The sequence below is a fragment of the Ciconia boyciana genome, chromosome 2 (assembly GCF_034638445.1).
Source record: "Ciconia boyciana chromosome 2, ASM3463844v1, whole genome shotgun sequence".
Lineage (NCBI taxonomy): Eukaryota > Metazoa > Chordata > Aves > Ciconiiformes > Ciconiidae > Ciconia > Ciconia boyciana.
In genome coordinates, this window is record NC_132935.1 from 152,894,797 (window position 1) to 152,913,768 (window position 18,972).

Genomic DNA, 18,972 nt, shown 5'->3' on the forward strand with positions numbered 1-18,972 from the left:
GTGCTTCCTTACCTGGCTCTTTCCTTTCAGAAAAATAAATCAATTACAATGTTTAGTAACATTGAAAGCTTTCTGAGCTTAACACAATACAGACTATTTTATCAGACTCCCTGCATGGCTGTTTTCAAAAAGAATAAGATTCATCTGGGACACTGATTTGAAAAGCAGTGACAGTGACCGTGCAGTGTCTTTTCCACTCAAGAATTGTTTTTCGATTTATGATTTGCAACATGCATTTACAGGAGACATTGGTAAAGCTCAGAAAGGGTTTGATGCTGAAACTGCACTTTCATTTGTATCTGCTGTCGGATGTTCTACTTGGCTGCTTCCAAAAAGCCAATCTTTTACCTAAGGTTTCCCAGTACCCTCTTGGACAGCTATTGCCAGATTTTAATGCTATTTTATATCATGGATATAAGAAGCAATAAACATTTATTAGATAAGCACACCAGAGAGCAGTGATGAAATAACTTGTGTCACTGTGTCCAAAAATAAGCTCAATTACTGTAGATGTATAGATCTGCTACAGGAAGATCTCATCAAACAGGCCCAGAGCTTTGTGGAGCAAGTGACCTCCAAGAAGAGATCAAAAACGTAGTGGTGCAGTGTCAGCTCTCTCAGAAGGACAGTGGTTCTGTGCCAAAGTGAAAGAATATGAAAACTAGCAAGCTTCCTCCATTCCAGATGCAGACTATGTTATGTCTCTCCCTCCTATTTTCTGCTAGTGATGGCAGCTTGGAGAACATCAGCCCCTCTGTGGCTGTAATGCAGTGTTGGTGGGGAAGCTCATGGAAATACTTCTGGCGGTCTATGTGTAAGTATGCTTTGATGAAACGAATCTGCTTTGTTTCTGTCTGGGAAAGGTTTGGCGCTGAGATTTGAGTCCTATACAAAATTTTGGGTATGGAAGCGTATATGTATCTTGAACCTAAACAATATTTCATTTTGAGTTCTTCAGTCTCAGACAATAAACCTCAAAAGGTTTGTCCAGCTTTTTTCTTAATAAGAGAAAGTTTGATTAGGAATTTGATTAGACACAATTCCTGCTCAAAAAATTTGCCCTCTCTTCCAGCTAGTCACTATTATTTGCTTCAAAAATTACATAGCTGAGAAAACAATCAAAAGTATTGTCATATGTAAAAGGCAGATGCCTATGTTTTGACAGCACTGACAATACGAACTGCATACCAATGTCCATTTATGTTGAGTGATTAAATCAGTGCAAATGTTTAGCTGATAACTGGTAATGGATATGAGCTACAATGAAGCTGCAATGGAATGAGGATGGTTTCTGCACCTGTCATTTGGTAGTCATCACCTGTGCCACTGTGACAGTTTGCCTGGTCATCGTCACACTCATCCACGGGTTTGCCTTCGGAAACGGTAGGGACAGCCGTAGGAGCTGAAACAAAATCCAGTCGTTCAGTTAAAACGTGTGCTGGAGAATCAGCATGCAATTGGCAGTAACATTTTGATGAGCACCATATGCTGTCTTCACGTGTTGTATCTGAGGAAAGGAGCAACTCCACTTTGCAGGTTAGTTAGTATTTCTTTGCAATGGGACATATCTGTTCTGCCTCCTTGTGCCAAGGCACTCTGCTGTATCTGAGCTCAAGAGCTGAGCGGAGTTGGGCAGCAAAGGCCGGGACTGTCTATTCACTGGCTGATGAGTGTTTGTTGTTCCTACCGATGAAGAGTGAAAGCCTGGCAAGGCAGAACGGGAGGCTTGGGGAGGGGTAGAAAACCCATCATTTTATTGCAGGCCAAAGTGCCTGTGAGTGGGCCTGTACAGAGGAGCAGGAGGGGTGCATGCTCAAGGTGGTAATTCTCCAGCACCCACCGCATTGCTGAAGAAATCTCTCTGCAGAGCACATGTAGGAGAGGAAATGTCTGAGCAGAGCCCTGGTAACAGTGGCAGGAAGGCAGTGTGATGTAGAATCACTTTGTGCTCAATGAGGAGATCTGGAAGGAGTTTCTTTTGTTTTTGCTGAAGTTATAAATAAGACATCAGTGATGTCAGTCACTCCTCCTGGCCACCTGCTTGCTTCTCATTGGTGATGACTTTCCGGTAGCTGCTGCATAACCAGTAAAAGTCTGACCTTTGTCATTACAGTTAAAAGCTTGAGATTTGTGCAAGATGCCAGAAAATATATCTATATCCCCGTATCTGCAAAACATACCGCATCTGGAAAATCAGAATGCAGATACTTGGTGTTATGTTTAGGTTTATGTTTTATGCTGCAAGTATAGTTCCCTGGCTTAAGATAACCAGACTGGGAATGTGATCCAGGCTTTTGTCTGTTCTCACCTACTGTTATTTTCATTAACAATGTTTTACTCTCATTATAAGCTATGCAGTAATGCATCCCTTTCTTGGATTCTTCTTTACCCTTCCACTGCCTCCAGAGCCTGCTGGCCACATAAGATCTTATGCACTGACTTCTTGGCCTGAAAATGTCAGGAGGGATGGTAGTTTCTGAAGTAGCTATATTCTGGGATGAGACATGGCTCTTTAGGACCCTAACCTATGCTTTACAGGTAAAATCTAGCCCTAGTTAAAGAAACAGTTCTGTACCTATTATGAATTATGCAGAGCGTCTGTTCCCCACATCTCTTTAAAAACCCCTCTGGGAGCTCCCTCTACCTTTCTACATTGAGTTAAGTTTCTTATCTTGATCTTCATGCCCCTGTATAGCCTCAAGCTTGCCTACATCTCTGCCATAATTTCATATAAGCCCCTCTGGGATGCTTTGAGCACACTAAGCTTCCCCTTGCTCGTTACTGCTGGAAAGCTGATTTCTACTCCTGTCTGTGCCTACCTCCATGCTTCTTTTCTCAGCTCAACTCCTTTCCTTCTCAGTAAATCTCAAGTGACTTCTCTTCATTCAAATCCCTCCTTAAGATACAGTTATACAACAAAATTTTCTTATTGTGCTTCTCCCACGGGTAAATGGGAATTGACCTCACCTGTCCATGGGTGACTTACAGGTGACCACTCTTCCAAAGTACACCACAGCAGAAAGACAAATGCAAATAGATGTGTCCCAGGGAAAAATTGTACTTGCTGCTGCAGTTTGCCTAAAAGCAAAGGTGTTTTGCCTGGTCAGTCTCCTTTTTGGCTCCTCCATCTCACTGAGCAATGTGTTCTTGTAAGGTGGTCCACAGACTTGCTTCTTGATGTCTAGGTGGCTACAGGAGCCCTGTGGCTGAAGGACTTTGCCCACAGGTTGTGAGTTTACATGAGGCAGGTGCTGGGTTTTCTTTTTTCTGAGCAAGTAGCACAATAGTCTGCAGGAACTAAGTATTCCCACAGGAAATGAGGACTTCCTGCAGGAACTAAGAAGTATTTCTAACCTCCCCACTTTCCGGGCCAAGTAAAAAGCACGCTTATTCAATCTGGCCTTCACTAAAAAACAACACAGAACTCATCAGTTCTGACAGCAAATGCCTCCCACTCTTCCGCCTTGGGGGAGAAATGGTGAGAAAGAAATGGAGGCAGAGCAGTCGGTTCCATTCATCTTGGGAGCCTGTTCAGCTACTTCTATATGAGGTATCATATGAAACCCTGAATAACATGGTTTGTTATTCTGCATATTGTTAAGCTGTGTGGTTTATAAGCCATGCCACTATACCATCATCCATCGGATAAAATTGTGAAATTCATGTAGTGTTATCGGTAGTTATCTATGAAGTTAAATAATTATTGTTTCTATAACAAGAATCAAAGCTGGACTTCATGTCACAGTCCAAGGATAAATGTCTAAACTGCTTTTCCAGGTCTTGCATCTCCTACATACTCTTGCAAAGTTAAAGCTTGGTAAGGAACAAAGAGGCCCCCTCTGCACCCCAAAAAGAACAGCACAGAGCCTGTCCAGCCAAGTAATCATTGCCCACCATAGTGTCTGGTGTGACTTTCACGTCCTTTGAAGGAGCAAGAGACATAATTGCTATATTTAGTGCAAAGCTCCCTCTGCACTCTCAGAAAACATCCATTCCAGTGTTGTATCGCGTAACATAAAATATAAGTTCCTGTCTTTATTCTCTCCTAATAGCTCTATGCTTCTCCAAAGTATAATCATAAGGCTGCTTAAGGGAACAGAAAACCATGTGGAGAATATCACTGTGATTCAACAAAGGAATGGGAGAAAGAATAATATTTGTGCCTTGGGCATATTCAAATGTCTGCAGAGAAGGAACTGATTAGGCCAAGAAACAGCACTAATGGCAGTCACGGAAGCGAGAGTCTGACGTGCTGCCTGTACAGACACAGCAGTGTTCAGCAGTAGTCTAAGTGGAGAATGTATTTATGAAAATAATAAAGTGCATTCATCTCTAGCAGAGCAATTACCTTCAAGTTCACAGCCCAGCAGCTCCATTCGCAGCCCCAGTCCTCCGTGTGTGGCTCTCTCAGGGTAGACGCGGATGAATCTCGTCGATACAGGTTCAAAAGTCCGCAGTTCAGGCGTGTCATAGTTGGTGTTGCCTTCAAAAGTCTGCAAAGCATGACAAATACTACTTGTTAAAAAAAAAAAGCTATTTTCAACACTCATCTCTTTCCCTTCATTCTCTAGTCTTTGAATTAGGTGAGCAGTAGGCCAGATTCTAACCGCTTAATAAGTGTCAGGCATTCCTGTCCTAAATGAGAATGGAAAATACATAGTTAAAGCTTCTCGGAAAAGTAATGCATTTCATTTTTCATAAACTCAGTAGCAACCAATCCATCAGGGTCATAACAAGAGCTGAGTGTTTAATGAGACATGTTTTTAAATGACGCTCTGATCTGGGGTTTAACTGGCTGACATTTTCAACACTTCTCAGGGAAAAAAAATGGCTGAGGTGAAGATCCTGTCACCTTTTAAGTGGTTACAATAATAATCCAACTATTCAAGAGAAAATTTAAATCTGATTTCCCCCAGTGACAGAGTTTCACAAGTTGTAGTGATTTCAAAAGGCATAAATTAAACTCCGGGAACAGTAGCTACAAGAGTTCTTCCAGTGAGCCTGCTATTGAATAAGAATAAAAAGAAAGAAAGAAAGAAGAAAGCTGCTTCCTGACAAAACTGCAATATAATCTAACGGGCAAGGCAGGTCAGCAAATGTACATTTCAGACAAAAATCTCTTTTCTGAGTTGCACTCTGGGTTCTTCAGCCATAATGCAGCTCTCAATGGCATTCGTTTGATACCTTCAGCTTCTCTTGTCAGTGATCTTTTGCATATAGAACAAGTTATAATTTGTACTTAGAGCAACACCTCGGGTGCCTCCATGGAGATGACTGGTCCTTAGAATGAATTAACTGTACAAAGAAACAGTCCTTGCCATGAAGAGTTTATAACCCAAGGTAGGCAAAAGGAGTTATTTTTACCCTATTTTATGGTAAAAAATAACTTCGGAATATCATGTAGAGAATATTCTAATGTACAAAATATGAAAATGTAGTTAACAATGAAGTAAAAGTACAATATTTTCAACTTTTCTTTTCTATGAATTAGTTAAATGGCAAAACATTAAAAAACATCTTCTTTGAACTGGAGTTCAAATTTGGGATTAGAAGCGCTATTGATAAGATACTTCCAACTCATAGCTGCGAAGCCTGAAGCCTTCTTCAGGAAGAAACCACCAGATGTCCTTCATTTTGGATGAGAACAAAACCCAACCTGCAATGAACTCCTCCTATTGATCTGGGGGCAGATAAAACAGAGGCCATGGGGAAAGCTGGCTGTATTTCCCAAAGCACAAAACCAGCATAGGTAAAACTGATTGTTGCTTGTATTTTCAGTGCAGTCCTAAAAGCCTTGCTTGTTTTTACTGTGCACCTCTGCATTATGAACCAATAGTCCACAACCCCTTCCGGCCGTTGGTTAGAGTGCCAGTCACAAAAGCCAATAATGGTGGGAGACTCTGACCAACTAAATTAAAAAAATAATTTTGACACTAATGTTTCTGCTCCTATTTCCTAGGGGAGATAGTACCTCCAAGGTGTCTTCAAGGGGCACTGGTTGACCTGGTGTTCTGCCAGTGCTTGGAAGACAGTTGTCAAGAATTCACATGTAGATAGCCTGTCAGATCTAATTAACATGCAATTACATATTATTATATTTGAATAGCAATATAGTGCAAATGATCAGAAAAACTACCTACCATATAAGAAAGAATGAATGCCATTTTATGTGTAAAAAGTAGACAGACACATGTATCTGAGGAATCCTTGCTTCCTTTTTAATAGTAGTCTTAATAGCAACATATTATAATGAAAACTGTTTTATAAAAGACATCAGTACTGGAGTACTGACACATAGACATTAGAATTCAATAGGCATCTAGAATTATATTGAATCATAATTATATTGAATCATTGTCCTTTGTAGTGCAGAGCTGCCTGTGATTCAATTTTGACTGTTCATTTAAAACACGTACTGATATTCTTTGTGGGGGAGGAGAGAGGAGTATACAGTAAAACTTCACTTTGTGTCTTTTATACATGCTATGTCACAAATTGCTTTATTTCATTACAAAGATAAGTTTTAATAAATAATAGCTAAATGAAAAAGAAGCTAAACTGATGAGAGGAAAAAAATTCTTCTTAATATCTTTTAAAATCAAAATAAACATGGCAGAAAAATCTAAAAAGGTGTTCCAAATGGTAGGATAGTCAGAAGTTTCTTGTACCAGAAATGATGAGAGGAGGTGTAAAACCCACCCCCCGCCAAAATATCAGTAGGTAAGTGGAAGGAGGAAAGAAGTATGAAAGAGAAAGATGACTTTATGGAGTAAGCTTGAATAAGACTAAGGAGAAGAAATACAAATTGTATCTTGAAATGAAAATGGGGTTCTGGGTGGTTGTTTGAGGATTTGAGTGATGTTCACTCCTTTGAGTGCTTGAGCTAGGCTAAAGGGGAAACTTCCTGCACATTCAAAAATAACAGAAATTGGGTCAGCCACAGAGGAAAGAGTTATTGTTGTCTTAGTGAAAGGAGCTACAGGCATGGATGACAAGACTAAGTTGAGAAACAAGGTGATGTGTCATCCTTTGGACATATTCTGTAGTTATGTTTAGCTTGTCATTGCTCTTTCTTTTCCTAAAATGCAGTTGTTTGTTTATTGAAAGTCAATACTTTAACCAAGTGAAATGATGTGTTTCATTTCATATAACAGGGCTGTTTCTAATCCACATTCCTGCTGTGACTCATTATAAGCATTCTGTCCCACCCAGCTCCACTTACATTTAAAAATACTGCATTCCAGTACTAACATTTTAAATCTCTCAGACTCCCAAATCATAGGATTTATCTGATTTTCTTTAAAGAAAACTTGTGTTTCAGAAGAAAGTTTATTAAATGTCTTGAATTTTTGAGAAGGATTATAATTATGCCACAAGAGATTTGAATTCCAGCCCTCCCCATTGCATTAATCTTGAAAGTTAATTTCTGCTAGTGATGAAAGCTGAGGATGGGCTCAGTGCGTTAGTTAGCACACTAGTTTTCTTGTCAAACTGCTAACTTCTGACAATGATGGCAAGTGCTTGTATTAGAAAACAGAAAGCCATGCAGCAGACGGCGCACTGCTTTGAAAGCATATGGCATTATTTTTTTCCCTCGTTGAGCCACAGTGTAGAAGTACATGTCAAAACAACATCTATTTTAGAAAGAAAGTGGTTAGATCCCATTGTTGATTTACACTCTCTTCACACTTTATGATGAAGTCAAAACTCATGGTAACAAGAGAAAGGAGCTGACTGCAAAGGCTGAATTCATTTAGTTTTAATCCCCAAAACAAATGATGAAAAGTGATGAGAAGTGAGAAAATGCAGACATATTCAGTGAGATTAAAACAGGAGAGAATGAAGTCCAATATTTACCAAATGTGCCTGGAAAAGCTACATCCATGGGCCCACTCAGCTCTTCCTTTAAGGAAACACAGGTTTGTCCAATGGATGAGTCTATATGGCAAAGCAGCTTTTACATCTAATTTTCAGACTCACGCAGCTGAGATATGGAGCAACTCTCAGGATTCCCATCTGCCAAGCACCACACCGATTTGCCTTTTGAGGGCACACTTTGGTATGTGATTCCCTGATCATCCCAGTACTGCAGCAACAGTTCATGAACAGGACTGCATGCCCACTGGTTTCCTCAAGGAACAGGGCAGGAGGACATAAAAACAGTTGTGCCTTTTGAGGCAAAAATGCACTTTGTGAGCAATGATACCAAAATGGGATGGAAGACTTAATGAATGGGATTTGGGGTAAATAAGCTAAACACTCAGTGCAATTTATGTCCTGAAAAGCATACATTCAAAGACAAACCAAAATAGGTACATTCCCAGAAACTTTTCTGGGCCACACTCATTTTCTTTTCCTTGGCATCTAACTCAGCAATTCATTTGGCCCTCCTCTGTAAATGTCTTGCAGTTTCTGCCTGAACCTATGAACCAGCTGCCCTTTATTCCCAAGCAACCTCCAAGATGCTTCACTTGTGACAGTATGATAGTACTTTTCACTTGGGATGGGATAAGACATCAAAAACTCCATCACTTTCTTTTGGAGGGACTTGTATCAGACCGTTACAGAGAGCCTGTGAAGCTCTCAAAGCAGTCTACAGGCAATTCAGAAATCCAACAGGTACCCCATTGAGTTAAATAACACCATTCTCATTCCACAGCTCAGACAAAAAAGAAGCAAAGGAAAAGTAATTCAGTGTCTCAAATAAGTTCATTCAGTGTCAGTGGAAAAACTGCACAGGGACCTCTACTTTTTTGGCAGTGTTGCATATTACCATTGCATGGGATTTTGCAGTAACCTAGGGGCCACAGAGGCACACCACCCTTGTCAGAAATCAAGTCTGAACAAGCTGCTGAATAAACAAAACCTTTGCCACAGAAGGCCAGCTCCTGCTCTCAGGCATGGTACCGTTCCCACAGCATCCCTTCAGGGTTGCTGCCCTAGGATTCCTCCTGCTCAGCTTCATCCCAGCTGTGTGCCTTTTCTAAGGTCAGAGGAAGATGTGTAAAAAATTAATGCAAGCTTTTTTCTTAATGCAACTTTTTTTTAGTGCAGCTAAAAATCCTCCTTACCTTTATCTTTTTCTTGCTGGAATCCATGATCATTTTCCAATCTGATCCATTGTTGCTGTAGCCAATTTTGAATTTTTTCATGAATACTTTGTTTTCTCGGTGCTTGCCTCCTTGGACAATTATGCCCCTCACTTTTTTTTCTTCACCAAGGTCAATTTGAAGCCATTCGTTTGTATATGGATGAGTAGTTGGTGGCAGCGCCCAACCTGAACGGCTTGTTATGAGGCGAGCATTTTCCGGGATCCAGTTTCGATCAACTTGAGTAGATGCAGTAATCTGAGAGTCAGGAATGAGCCCAGACACCATACCCAGCATCCCAGAGCAAGGATAATCTACAGAGAAAAAAACCAAATAAATAGTTAATCTGAACAAGCATCAAAACAGAAACAGGACATATCAGTCAGTTCAACTATCATAAGCAATTACTTATTTCTTTCTTATATCCAAAATAATATTTTTGGATATGTATGTAATTTTCATTTGTTCAAACTTGCACATCCTAGTTTTGGCAGGAAGTACCAAAATACCACAAGTATTTCTGTCTTGATGGGAACCAAAAGGATCAGAAAATCCTATTCTATTATTGTTTTCTATTCTTGCTAAGGCAAAGAGAGCAGGGTCACATCTGAATTTGTGAATATTTCTCTAGAGAAAACTTCCCAAATCAGCCAAAACCTGGTTAAGTAATCACTTAATTTTGGTAACATTGGAAATGGAAATCTTTTATAAATTCTGTAAAACACAATTTATTGCTGTACTTGAGATTTTTCTATTGTATTTCTTTGGTCTCTCAGGCTTTTTCAAATGACACAGAAGCTAAATAGTTGCTTCTTTTATGGTCCCAGATGAATACAAATTAGAAGTAGGAAAAGCTGCTAACAAGGAATGAAGATTTACAATATAGAATGTAACAGGAGTTCTGCTGATATTACCTTTATCTAATCTGAAAAGATTTCATAGAATGACCTGGAATTCTATAACATAGTATTCAGTAATCTTATTCTCTTGCTGTATGGAAACCAGTCCTAAGAAACATTTTCAAGATTCAAGAAACACCTTAAGGGAAAAAAAAAATATCCCTAAAACTAGTAAAAATTAGTGCCAATGAACCGTATTAAGTGCTATAAAACGACGCTAGATTTTTTTAGAAAAATCAGCTTTGTAAAAAATATTAAATCATCCACATTTTCTTTAATGTATAACTTGTTGTATTTTTACTTTACATATAAAAATGCCTCCATTTTGTAGGAGTTATAGAAATCCTAAAACTAGAAAAAAAGGACTTCTAAAAACTTCCTGCTTGTGCCTGGTGGGTTTTTTTCCCCCAAGATATTATTTTGATGATAATGAATGCCTTTTGCTGTTACTTCAGAAAGCACTTCGGACAGTTATTTTGGTAGTTAACTGTGTGATATAAAGGAGTTACATTCCAATACTGATCGCTAGTGGGAACCTGACTATATTTGTCTAGTTGCTTGAATAGGCTTCAGATCGAAGTGTTTGTACCTTGCAATGCTTTTAAACCTAGTTATGTATGTTTGTTCCTTGGGAAACCTGCTGAGAGCTACCTACAAGTAGCAGGCATGAGAGAGGGGGACTGGAGGGTTAGAAAGGAAAAACAAGATGGGAATTTGCAAAATATCTGTGTATCTATCTCAGGTATTTTGCATGGAGCTGTAAAATAATTGCAAGAAAAGTAATTAAAGCTTTTTTTTTTCACTTCTTAAAGCTGAACACCTGAAAGATAATGCCAGAACAACATTCAGATAACACTGGATGTTTGGGTTGTCACGTTTTGTTTTCTTTACCTTTTTTTTTTACATTTCTACATTCAGATGACGGTGGAAATACTGAGGATGCATTTCACTCATAAAAATACAATCCACAGCATAGGCACAATAAATTCCCTTGATTTAAAAATCCTTCCCAAGACCTACCTGTTATCTTGCAGCCATAAACTTCAAATCTCAGGGATACTCCATTTTCCCAAGACACAGGTCTAATTCGCACAAACCGTGTTAAAACCGGTTTGGCAAAAGGTCTGTAAACAACCTCAGTGGGATTGCTATTCCCTTGAAACACCTTTGTGTGGAAAGAAAAAGTATATATTTGTTAGGCGTTCTCTTAAATGGTGTTTATAATTCTGTGTTTTACAGATAGTTACGATACAAGGTCTAACCAGGGTTATTTTTGGGAGGGATGAGACAAAAGACTTGCATGGGGAACAATTTCGTTAAACTCCTAACACAACTTTTGCAGACAGATAACTTTCCTTGGGGAGGAAAAAAGAAGATGTAAGGTGTTCAATGATACTAAAAAATACTTGCCACCTGCAGGGTCCCATAACACACCATAACACTGCAGAGCAGACCAGAAGAGCTCAGGGCCTTCTTGAGAGCAGGAGCTCATCTGAGTGCAAAAAGTGCCTATTTTGAGGTGTTCCTAATGCCCAGATCTATCTGCAGGAATGACATACACTGGTCTTTGTCACCCAAGGACTGTCATGTCCTGGAAGAATCCCTCAATGCCCCATTAGGGCAGTTTTATTCCTTGTACACTTGTAGAATGATGCAAACAGCTACAGAACCTCAGACCCAAATTAAAGGTTTAGATTTCAATTAGACCACATAAAAATCCTATATGGAGTTAGGATAAAAACATATATTATTTTGTCGTCCTTGGGCTTAAGAGTTTTGCAGAGTGTGTTGTGCAAACCTTGCTTTGTTAATCTTCCGTTTTTAAATCCTTTTTAACAAGTACTCAGACTTTCTTTCTCCTTGCATACTGAGATGGAAGTCTATTTAAAATCTATATAGCAGTCTGTAAGATTTTCTCTGCGTCCCCTGAGGCTAACAGTCAAATTAGACGAACAATGAGACTTCCACAAGAAGGGACAGGATTATGCTGTGCTTTCATGTTGAGGATCCTGTAGACGCGCTCCTTCCTAGCAGAGCTGAAACCTTGCAATGTTCTAGTCCAAAGAAGGTGATTCAGTTTCCTGCTTCTTCCTCATGTAGAGAGGACCAATTTCCTGTTGTTTTCCATGGATACAAACCCTTCTCCTTTTATGGGAGATTCTCCTATTTCTTACACACACTGTCTGCTTTCCTGTTTGTTACCTGCAATAACTGCACTAATTTGGAGCGGAGGCCAGCAGCGCACAGCTGTCAACTCATCAGGCTCAGTTATATCTCAAGTAATTTAATATAGGAGTTTCATATCTAGCAAGAGATTTTAAATGGAGCTACGTTTCTTTTCAGCAACTTTTTTTCTCTGGGAGGACCCGCTGTAGTTTTCTCAAGGTCTGCATCTGACAGAGGAAACGAGTCTTTTCTCAAAAGTACACAACTCCTTACATGTGGTTAGTGCAACACTCGTGTGAGGCTTCCTTGAAGAGATCTACGGCTGCCTGCTTTTGTTGTTCCTTCAGTAGCCAAGCCTCCTTAACTTTTCATTTGAATAAAAATATCAGAGGAAGACTGGTGTGTAGTTTTTTCTTGTCCTGACCAACAGCAAAATATTGCCATTTTAGAAACCTGATTTTTTTATAAACCCTTTGAACAAATAACACAGGTTTAGGAAGTGTTCTCACTAATTAAGGACAGCATGTACAATAGAAACTCATGTAAAATACACTCTTGGAGAGTTTGCAAATTGAAGTTGGTAATGAAAATCAGGCATGGTCTGATTTTGAAAGAGGCATTTGTTCAGATTATAGGAACCAGAGCCAGGAAACCCTGTGTCTCATACCAGTCACAGCGTTGGCTCCTCTTGTGACTTTGGGCAAGTCAGTTATTGTACCTTTATACATCATTACACAGTGCCACATTGTGGCATTTGACCTAAAGTCCTTCTCTGTAAAACCAGGATAATACCTGTCAAAGAGAAGCTTTCAGGATTAATTTTTTATTGTTTTACGAAGTGCTTCAAAGAAGAAAGACATACGTGTTAAACACTGCTACCATTTTGATTAGATAAATGTAGTGGACTTGGCATAGCACTTACAGATGAATCAGGCACAAACCAGTAACCAAATATTTAGAGCTAGATATGGTTATGCTGACAGAGTTTAATATTACACAGCTCTTCTGGGTCTTCACAGAAGGGTCACAAAAAAGCTATTTTGAAGGGAGGCACCACAAAACCTTTCCAGTTGCATCAGCCCCTGGCAGCCTCTGGGGATGCTGCCCCCGGGCACATCCTGAGCGAGGTGGGAAGGGAGGCACAGCCTCACTGGGACTATTCATGTCAGAGTTAGAGCAGAATTGAATTCTTCGTAATGAGCTTTATGCTCATGGTAGTGGATAATGAAGATTTTTCTTATGAGTGTCTAAAGCTTCATTGGGAGGTCACAGAGAGCAAATCCGCTGATAAATGGAAAGGTGATAAAAATCTATAAGGATGAAAAGATGTGCCTAATTATCTGCCTGCATGACCCCCATCACTGAGATGCTTGGAAGTCTAACAAACTACTAATGCCTTGGTAGCACTCCTGCAAGACAGCATGGCTATGCACAGGGAGGCACTGACACATTGCATACCCAGAGCTTCACTGCAGATAAGGGACCTACATATTTTTTAAAAGGTTCTCCATAATGTTTTCCTCAAGTTCAGATAGATAATCTCTGGCAAACTGGGAAACAGCAGCACCACTCAAATTCTGGTGGGTACAACAGACGGGGCAGCACCTTGCACCCTTTTCAGCTGCTCTAGGCTTTGGATAAACAATTTCTGTGGCCCATTACTACTGAGAAAATAGCTAACTTCGGGATTTGGGATATTGTTAACCCTGATCATGTTGATTAAACCCGTGATACCTTATTCCTCTTTTTTTAACAACGGATAGTAACTAAACAGTTCAATAGCCTATTTCTTGGCTGAAGAGAAGTAAAAGAGAAAAGACTTACAACAGGCTTGTTTCCCTCCTTCAGTGTAATCCAGTCCTCTCCATTGGAGCTGACATCTACGCGGTATGTTTTCAGATAATATTCTTTCTTTGTTTCTTTTGAGATGGCTCCTTGAGTCCCAATTCCAGAAACAAAGCGGAGAAGGCCTAGGTCTACCTGTGGTAAGGAATGAACAGGGAAGTGAGGACAACCTGTTCAGAGCATAACAGTAATGCAGAAGTGACACCCGCCCTGACCATGTTTTACAGAGATAATAACAATTTTATATAAAGAAAATTGCAGCATACTGTTGATAATAACATAGCCACATTCTCCTCTTTTGTAAACAGTATCATCACAGGAGACGGGAACGTTTGCCTAATTAGCCAGGAGGGCTATTCACATACCAGAGAATTATCTTTCCTCTATGGGGGAGGAACCAGAGACCCCATCAGTGTGGGCAGGAACCACCAGACTGCAGAGAAGTTACTAGAGAAGTTCCTCAAGGACCAGTCTGGTGTACAATCTTACTTAATACTTTCACTAACTACCTTGCATAGATGCTAATGAAATTTGCTGAGGACACAAAGCTGCAAGGCATTGTCAATACAGAGGAGAGTGATGCAGTGAGAACTGAATGACCCTGAGGACTGGAGTATTAGAAATGGGATGAAATTTAATAGTACAATATCAAAGTCGTGCGCTTAGGGAATGATAACAAGAATTCTGCTAAAACCCAGGAGCTCATCACTTGCAAACAGAAGAGGAGAAAAGAATCTTGTGGTGTGTTAGTTAGTCACAAGATAATTAAGAATCACTGTGTGATTTTGTTGGGAAAAAAGCATATGAGTTGCTTGTACTGTATGAGGTATTTGAAGAAAACAGAAAGAAGCATTAACACAAGTGCAATAATTCTGTTCCAACTGTCAAATATAGTGAACTTTAATCATTAGAAAATAATGGCATTTTGCACTTGCTGGAGAAATGAATGCTATGGTATGCATATGAATGCATGTTAGAGGCCTCCTCTCTTCTTCACTCATTCTCTGTCTTTCTCCTTCTCTCATGAAGTTATATTGCAACCAAATGGACAAGTGATTTAGGTTAACCTTCCCCTCCCCCAGTTATTTATTTTGTCATCCAGATCTGTTTCCTGATCTAGTTCATTCTGTGGCATCACAGAAGTTGTATTGGCATAGTTGGGAGGATGATGTGGGGTGCAGGAGTGCGGCTACCCGAGTCAGTTCTCCTGGCAAAAGAAACCTTTGTCCCAGTGCACAAGTCCAGCTGCCAAATGGCTGAAACTAGGCACAAAACTCTCTCACAGCCAGGTTGATGACCACAGCTTTGAAACACCTGCTCTTTCCTTACAGCTTTTCTTTAGCCATAATGACAAACCAATTAAAATCAAATTCATCACCCTCTTTCTCCACAGCTAGAACCTCCTCTTTGTTTCCTAAAGCAAACCATTTAGTGTCAATATAAAATGACACTACTCACAAAATATTAATCACAGTAATTTATTCCTCTAAACTTCAGTTGTCCAGACTTTAGTAGGATAATAATAGGTTGAATTAACCCTTCGCAAGTGAATGCCCCATGAATGTCTCGGGCTTTTTCATTATTTCCAAAGTACACAGGATGCACAATATATGTGCCCTGCATCCCACAGGCATCCTTTTTCCTGGATGTATGTCATATATCCAAAGGCACTGGAGCAGATAAATCAACATGCTCTGCATTCTCTCTCAAAAGGCTGAAGGAAGTGCTATTGAGGACAGACTGGCTGCTCTCTCAATGCTCATGTCATATGCAAGGCATTTTGAAGTCTTCCAACACAAGAATAGCAGCCTTGTGTATGACAGATAGAACTAGCTTTCAGGGCAAAGCCCCTGCCCCTGCCCCTGCCCCAGTTTTTAAGGCTGGTAAAGTCTGTATGTAACATTTTAGCCCTTGTCTTTAGGGGTGAAATACTGCAACATTTTGTTTTGTCGTGATAAAAAAATTCAGTCTTAAAAAAAAAAAAAAATCCCAGCACCACCTTACAAAAACAATCAAGTGATTTAAAGTAACTGGAGAGTCTCAGATGTTAGATTGTTGCAATCTGAAAGTTAATGGGGGAATCTGGGCATCATTGCGCTGAGCAATCTCAGCTTAACTTCAAATGCTCTCCAAACTGTACTCTGCTGATTGTAAAGTGTGCTGCACTGAGTTATGTCCAATACCACATACACTTCCAGGCTGAAGTGCACTTGAAAATCTGGAAGTCTGAGGGAGTGCAGAGCTAAGTTATTTAAATGATCTGCTTCTCTTACAATTTGAAACAGCTCTTCAGTTTTGAAATGATTAGGGTCCCAAGCCTGTACCATTCCAACTGATTTGAAATTATTCTAGTAGGGGCTTTTTAATATACAGTAAGTACTTCATTGTGAATGAAGTCAAGCAATGGCCTATTACAAGAGTTCTAGGTATTTGAAGCCAAGTTAAAATTGAACATTGGGGATTTAGGGGAAGGTTTGATTAGTTGATGTCTGAGCTAACAATTACAGCTACCAGTCACTGACTGTTCAGGCCACTCAGGCTTGTCCCATCAAATAACTTCAGGTGCCCAAATTTTGCTCAGTCCCAAATGCTGGTATTCAATATACCCGCTTAACTCTTGGGGCACTGAATATCCTACAGCATCTATCCCACTGCCCAGAACTAAGTCCTAAACATGCAACGGATTTAGACATCTACCTTCATGCCTAAAACCTGGCAGAATTCGAAAGGTAGGCAGAAATTCTCCAGCCAGAAGTTAACAGCTCACTGGGAGAGAGAGAGACTCTGAGAAGGCCTCTAATTTATTGCCTACAGGTAGGGAAGAGGCAACCTCATTAGCACTCCTGGCTTCAGTAACTGTGTAATACAGTACAGGAGGAGGGGGGCACCTCTTGTCGTTAGGGAGAACATCTCTTCGCATAGATGTGCTCTCTCCGGATCAGCAAATCTTTACGTGCTTCTTGAAAACTGGAACTACGTCAACAGCAGTCCTCTCCTGGAGTGCCTGGAGGCTGATGGCTCCAGTGTTCAGCTGCGTGCCACGGCTTTAAAGCCCTTGCAAAAGCAAGCTGTAACCCCAGACCTGCCACATGCCAGGGGCTGTTTGCTCAGAAGCTGATAGAGGAAAAAAGAATAACCTTTCTCCATCAGTGTTTTGTGAGAAAGGAACAGTGCAAACAAGAAAGGTGGGGTTAAGCAGCAGAGAAGCAGAAGAGTTGCAGTTTTTAAGTACTAACTCTGACTCAGCGCAGTGGAGAGAGGTAGAGCTTAAGGCATTTTCCTCCCTTTGACAGTTCTCTGCAGTGGCCTCCGGAGGAACTGCTCCTCTCCAGGTGCATGCGAACAGCACTGCAACACTGAGCACTCCTCTGTGGGGCCTAAGTATGTTTGTAAATCAAGCTCTAAATGTACCAATCTTCTTTGCTAGATAGAAATAAATTATGTAGAAGACTACCTTGGAAACTGCACGACGCATCTTAAGGGGCTGTTAAGCTCAACTTCATTAATCACTTTGTGATGTATTTCGTTTTATTTCCAATGTCTTTTGAAACTTTGCTTTCTGTAAAATGCAAAATTGTGCATAAAATACACATTCTAAATGTCACAGGGACTGCTCAGGGTTGAAGTTCAACCATATCAACTGCTATTAACTGGAACCTGAAGGCACCAAAATGCAGCTGTGGTAAGACACAGCTCTTCTGCACCATGTTACCCAGAGGGATCATTGTAGAGGGCAGTAGCTCTAGTACAGCTGTGTCACCAAAAAGATAGGAGTTCTTTTGCTTTTTGGAGGCTTGTGCTTATAGAGTCCAACTGGCTGTGTAATTTCCAGTCAGCTTAGTATGTCCTCTCCACAGAGGTCTCCAAGTGTTAACATGACCAGAGGTAACTCATTTTTCTCAGATCCAGTCTCCTCCAGCTGAGATAGTAATAGAAATCTTTAACAACTAGCTTTTTGTTTTGGGCTTCTTGTCCTTTTTTGTTTCAAGAACTTGTGTTTCACGTTAAAATGAACTGTGGAGAGAGGTGGTGATGAAATACAGTACTTTTGAAGATGAACATCAAATGCATTTCCATGCAATTATTTGACATTTAACTTTCTGCACATATGATAAACAAACATCTGGTATTTATTTTAGAGGATGCAAGCGATTTTGTAAGTTATTGCATGCTGTATGGCTGTGATCTGAGATAGGCAGCTGTCTCCAAACCTGAAATCATGACATTTCATTTCCATGACCAGAGTTTTAGCTTTGACTAACTGCAGTATGTTGCTAGTTCTTTTCTCAAATGTTGCTCACTTTCATTCAGATTAAAAAGCATATCTCTTCTGGAAAATGATGCCTTAGGGCCTCATCCAACAAACACAGCCTTTGATAATTGCCTATGCTGCAATGTGACTGCCTTTATTGGTAAGTACAAGACTGGGAGCAGACTTGCCTATAGGAATGGGCCCCTAACTTACAAGAAATGAGGAACATCTCAAGTGTGTATTTTTTTCCAGGAGAGAAATGATCATGTAAAAAAAGCACCAGTTGTTCCTAGTTCTAAAATCAATTTCTTTCTTGTGAAAGTGTATTGCAAGATGCTAGCTGTTTCTACATATGAATTGCTTCCTCTCTATTTATTCTGCAATATCTTTTAGCATCTGGGAAAAATATTTTTATTGCTGTCTTACTGTCTCCAAAAAATGTGGGTGGGTGACACATTTTAAAGACATAGATATGCAAACGGTGGCATATGCATTTTATTAGAGACCAGTTGAGGAGAAAGAAAAAGAATAACATTTAGCTCTGCACAATATATCATGTAGCAAATCTTAGCAAACTGCTGGATAAAGAACAACATACAACATGCGCAACTTGAAATGAATATTGCTGCTTCCTGTCGCCGTACATAACCATGTCATAGTATGGAAGACCTTATTTTCAGAATGAAAATCTGCCTTGCTAAATAAAATGCAGTCATTGAGG

General features: G+C 40.0%; 1 protein-coding gene across 4 annotated transcripts in view; it reads right to left on the minus strand.

The window, feature by feature from the left end:
* Positions 1–18,972, minus strand: part of NRP1 (neuropilin 1) — a 116,104-nt gene that overhangs the window by 21,750 nt on the left and 75,382 nt on the right. For 2 of the 4 annotated variants that reach the window (XM_072854604.1, XM_072854605.1), the window contains exons 8-12: positions 13,979–14,134; positions 11,009–11,153; positions 9,072–9,403; positions 4,349–4,493; positions 1,319–1,402 (exon numbers count right to left, since the gene is read on the minus strand). In XM_072854604.1, the coding sequence (XP_072710705.1) occupies positions 1,319–1,402; positions 4,349–4,493; positions 9,072–9,403; positions 11,009–11,153; positions 13,979–14,134 (862 nt within the window). Of the gene's footprint in view, positions 1–1,297; positions 1,403–4,348; positions 4,494–9,071; positions 9,404–11,008; positions 11,154–13,978; positions 14,135–18,972 lie in introns of all 4 variants that reach the window. The other 2 variants (XM_072854603.1, XM_072854602.1) reach the window with 1 other exon arrangement.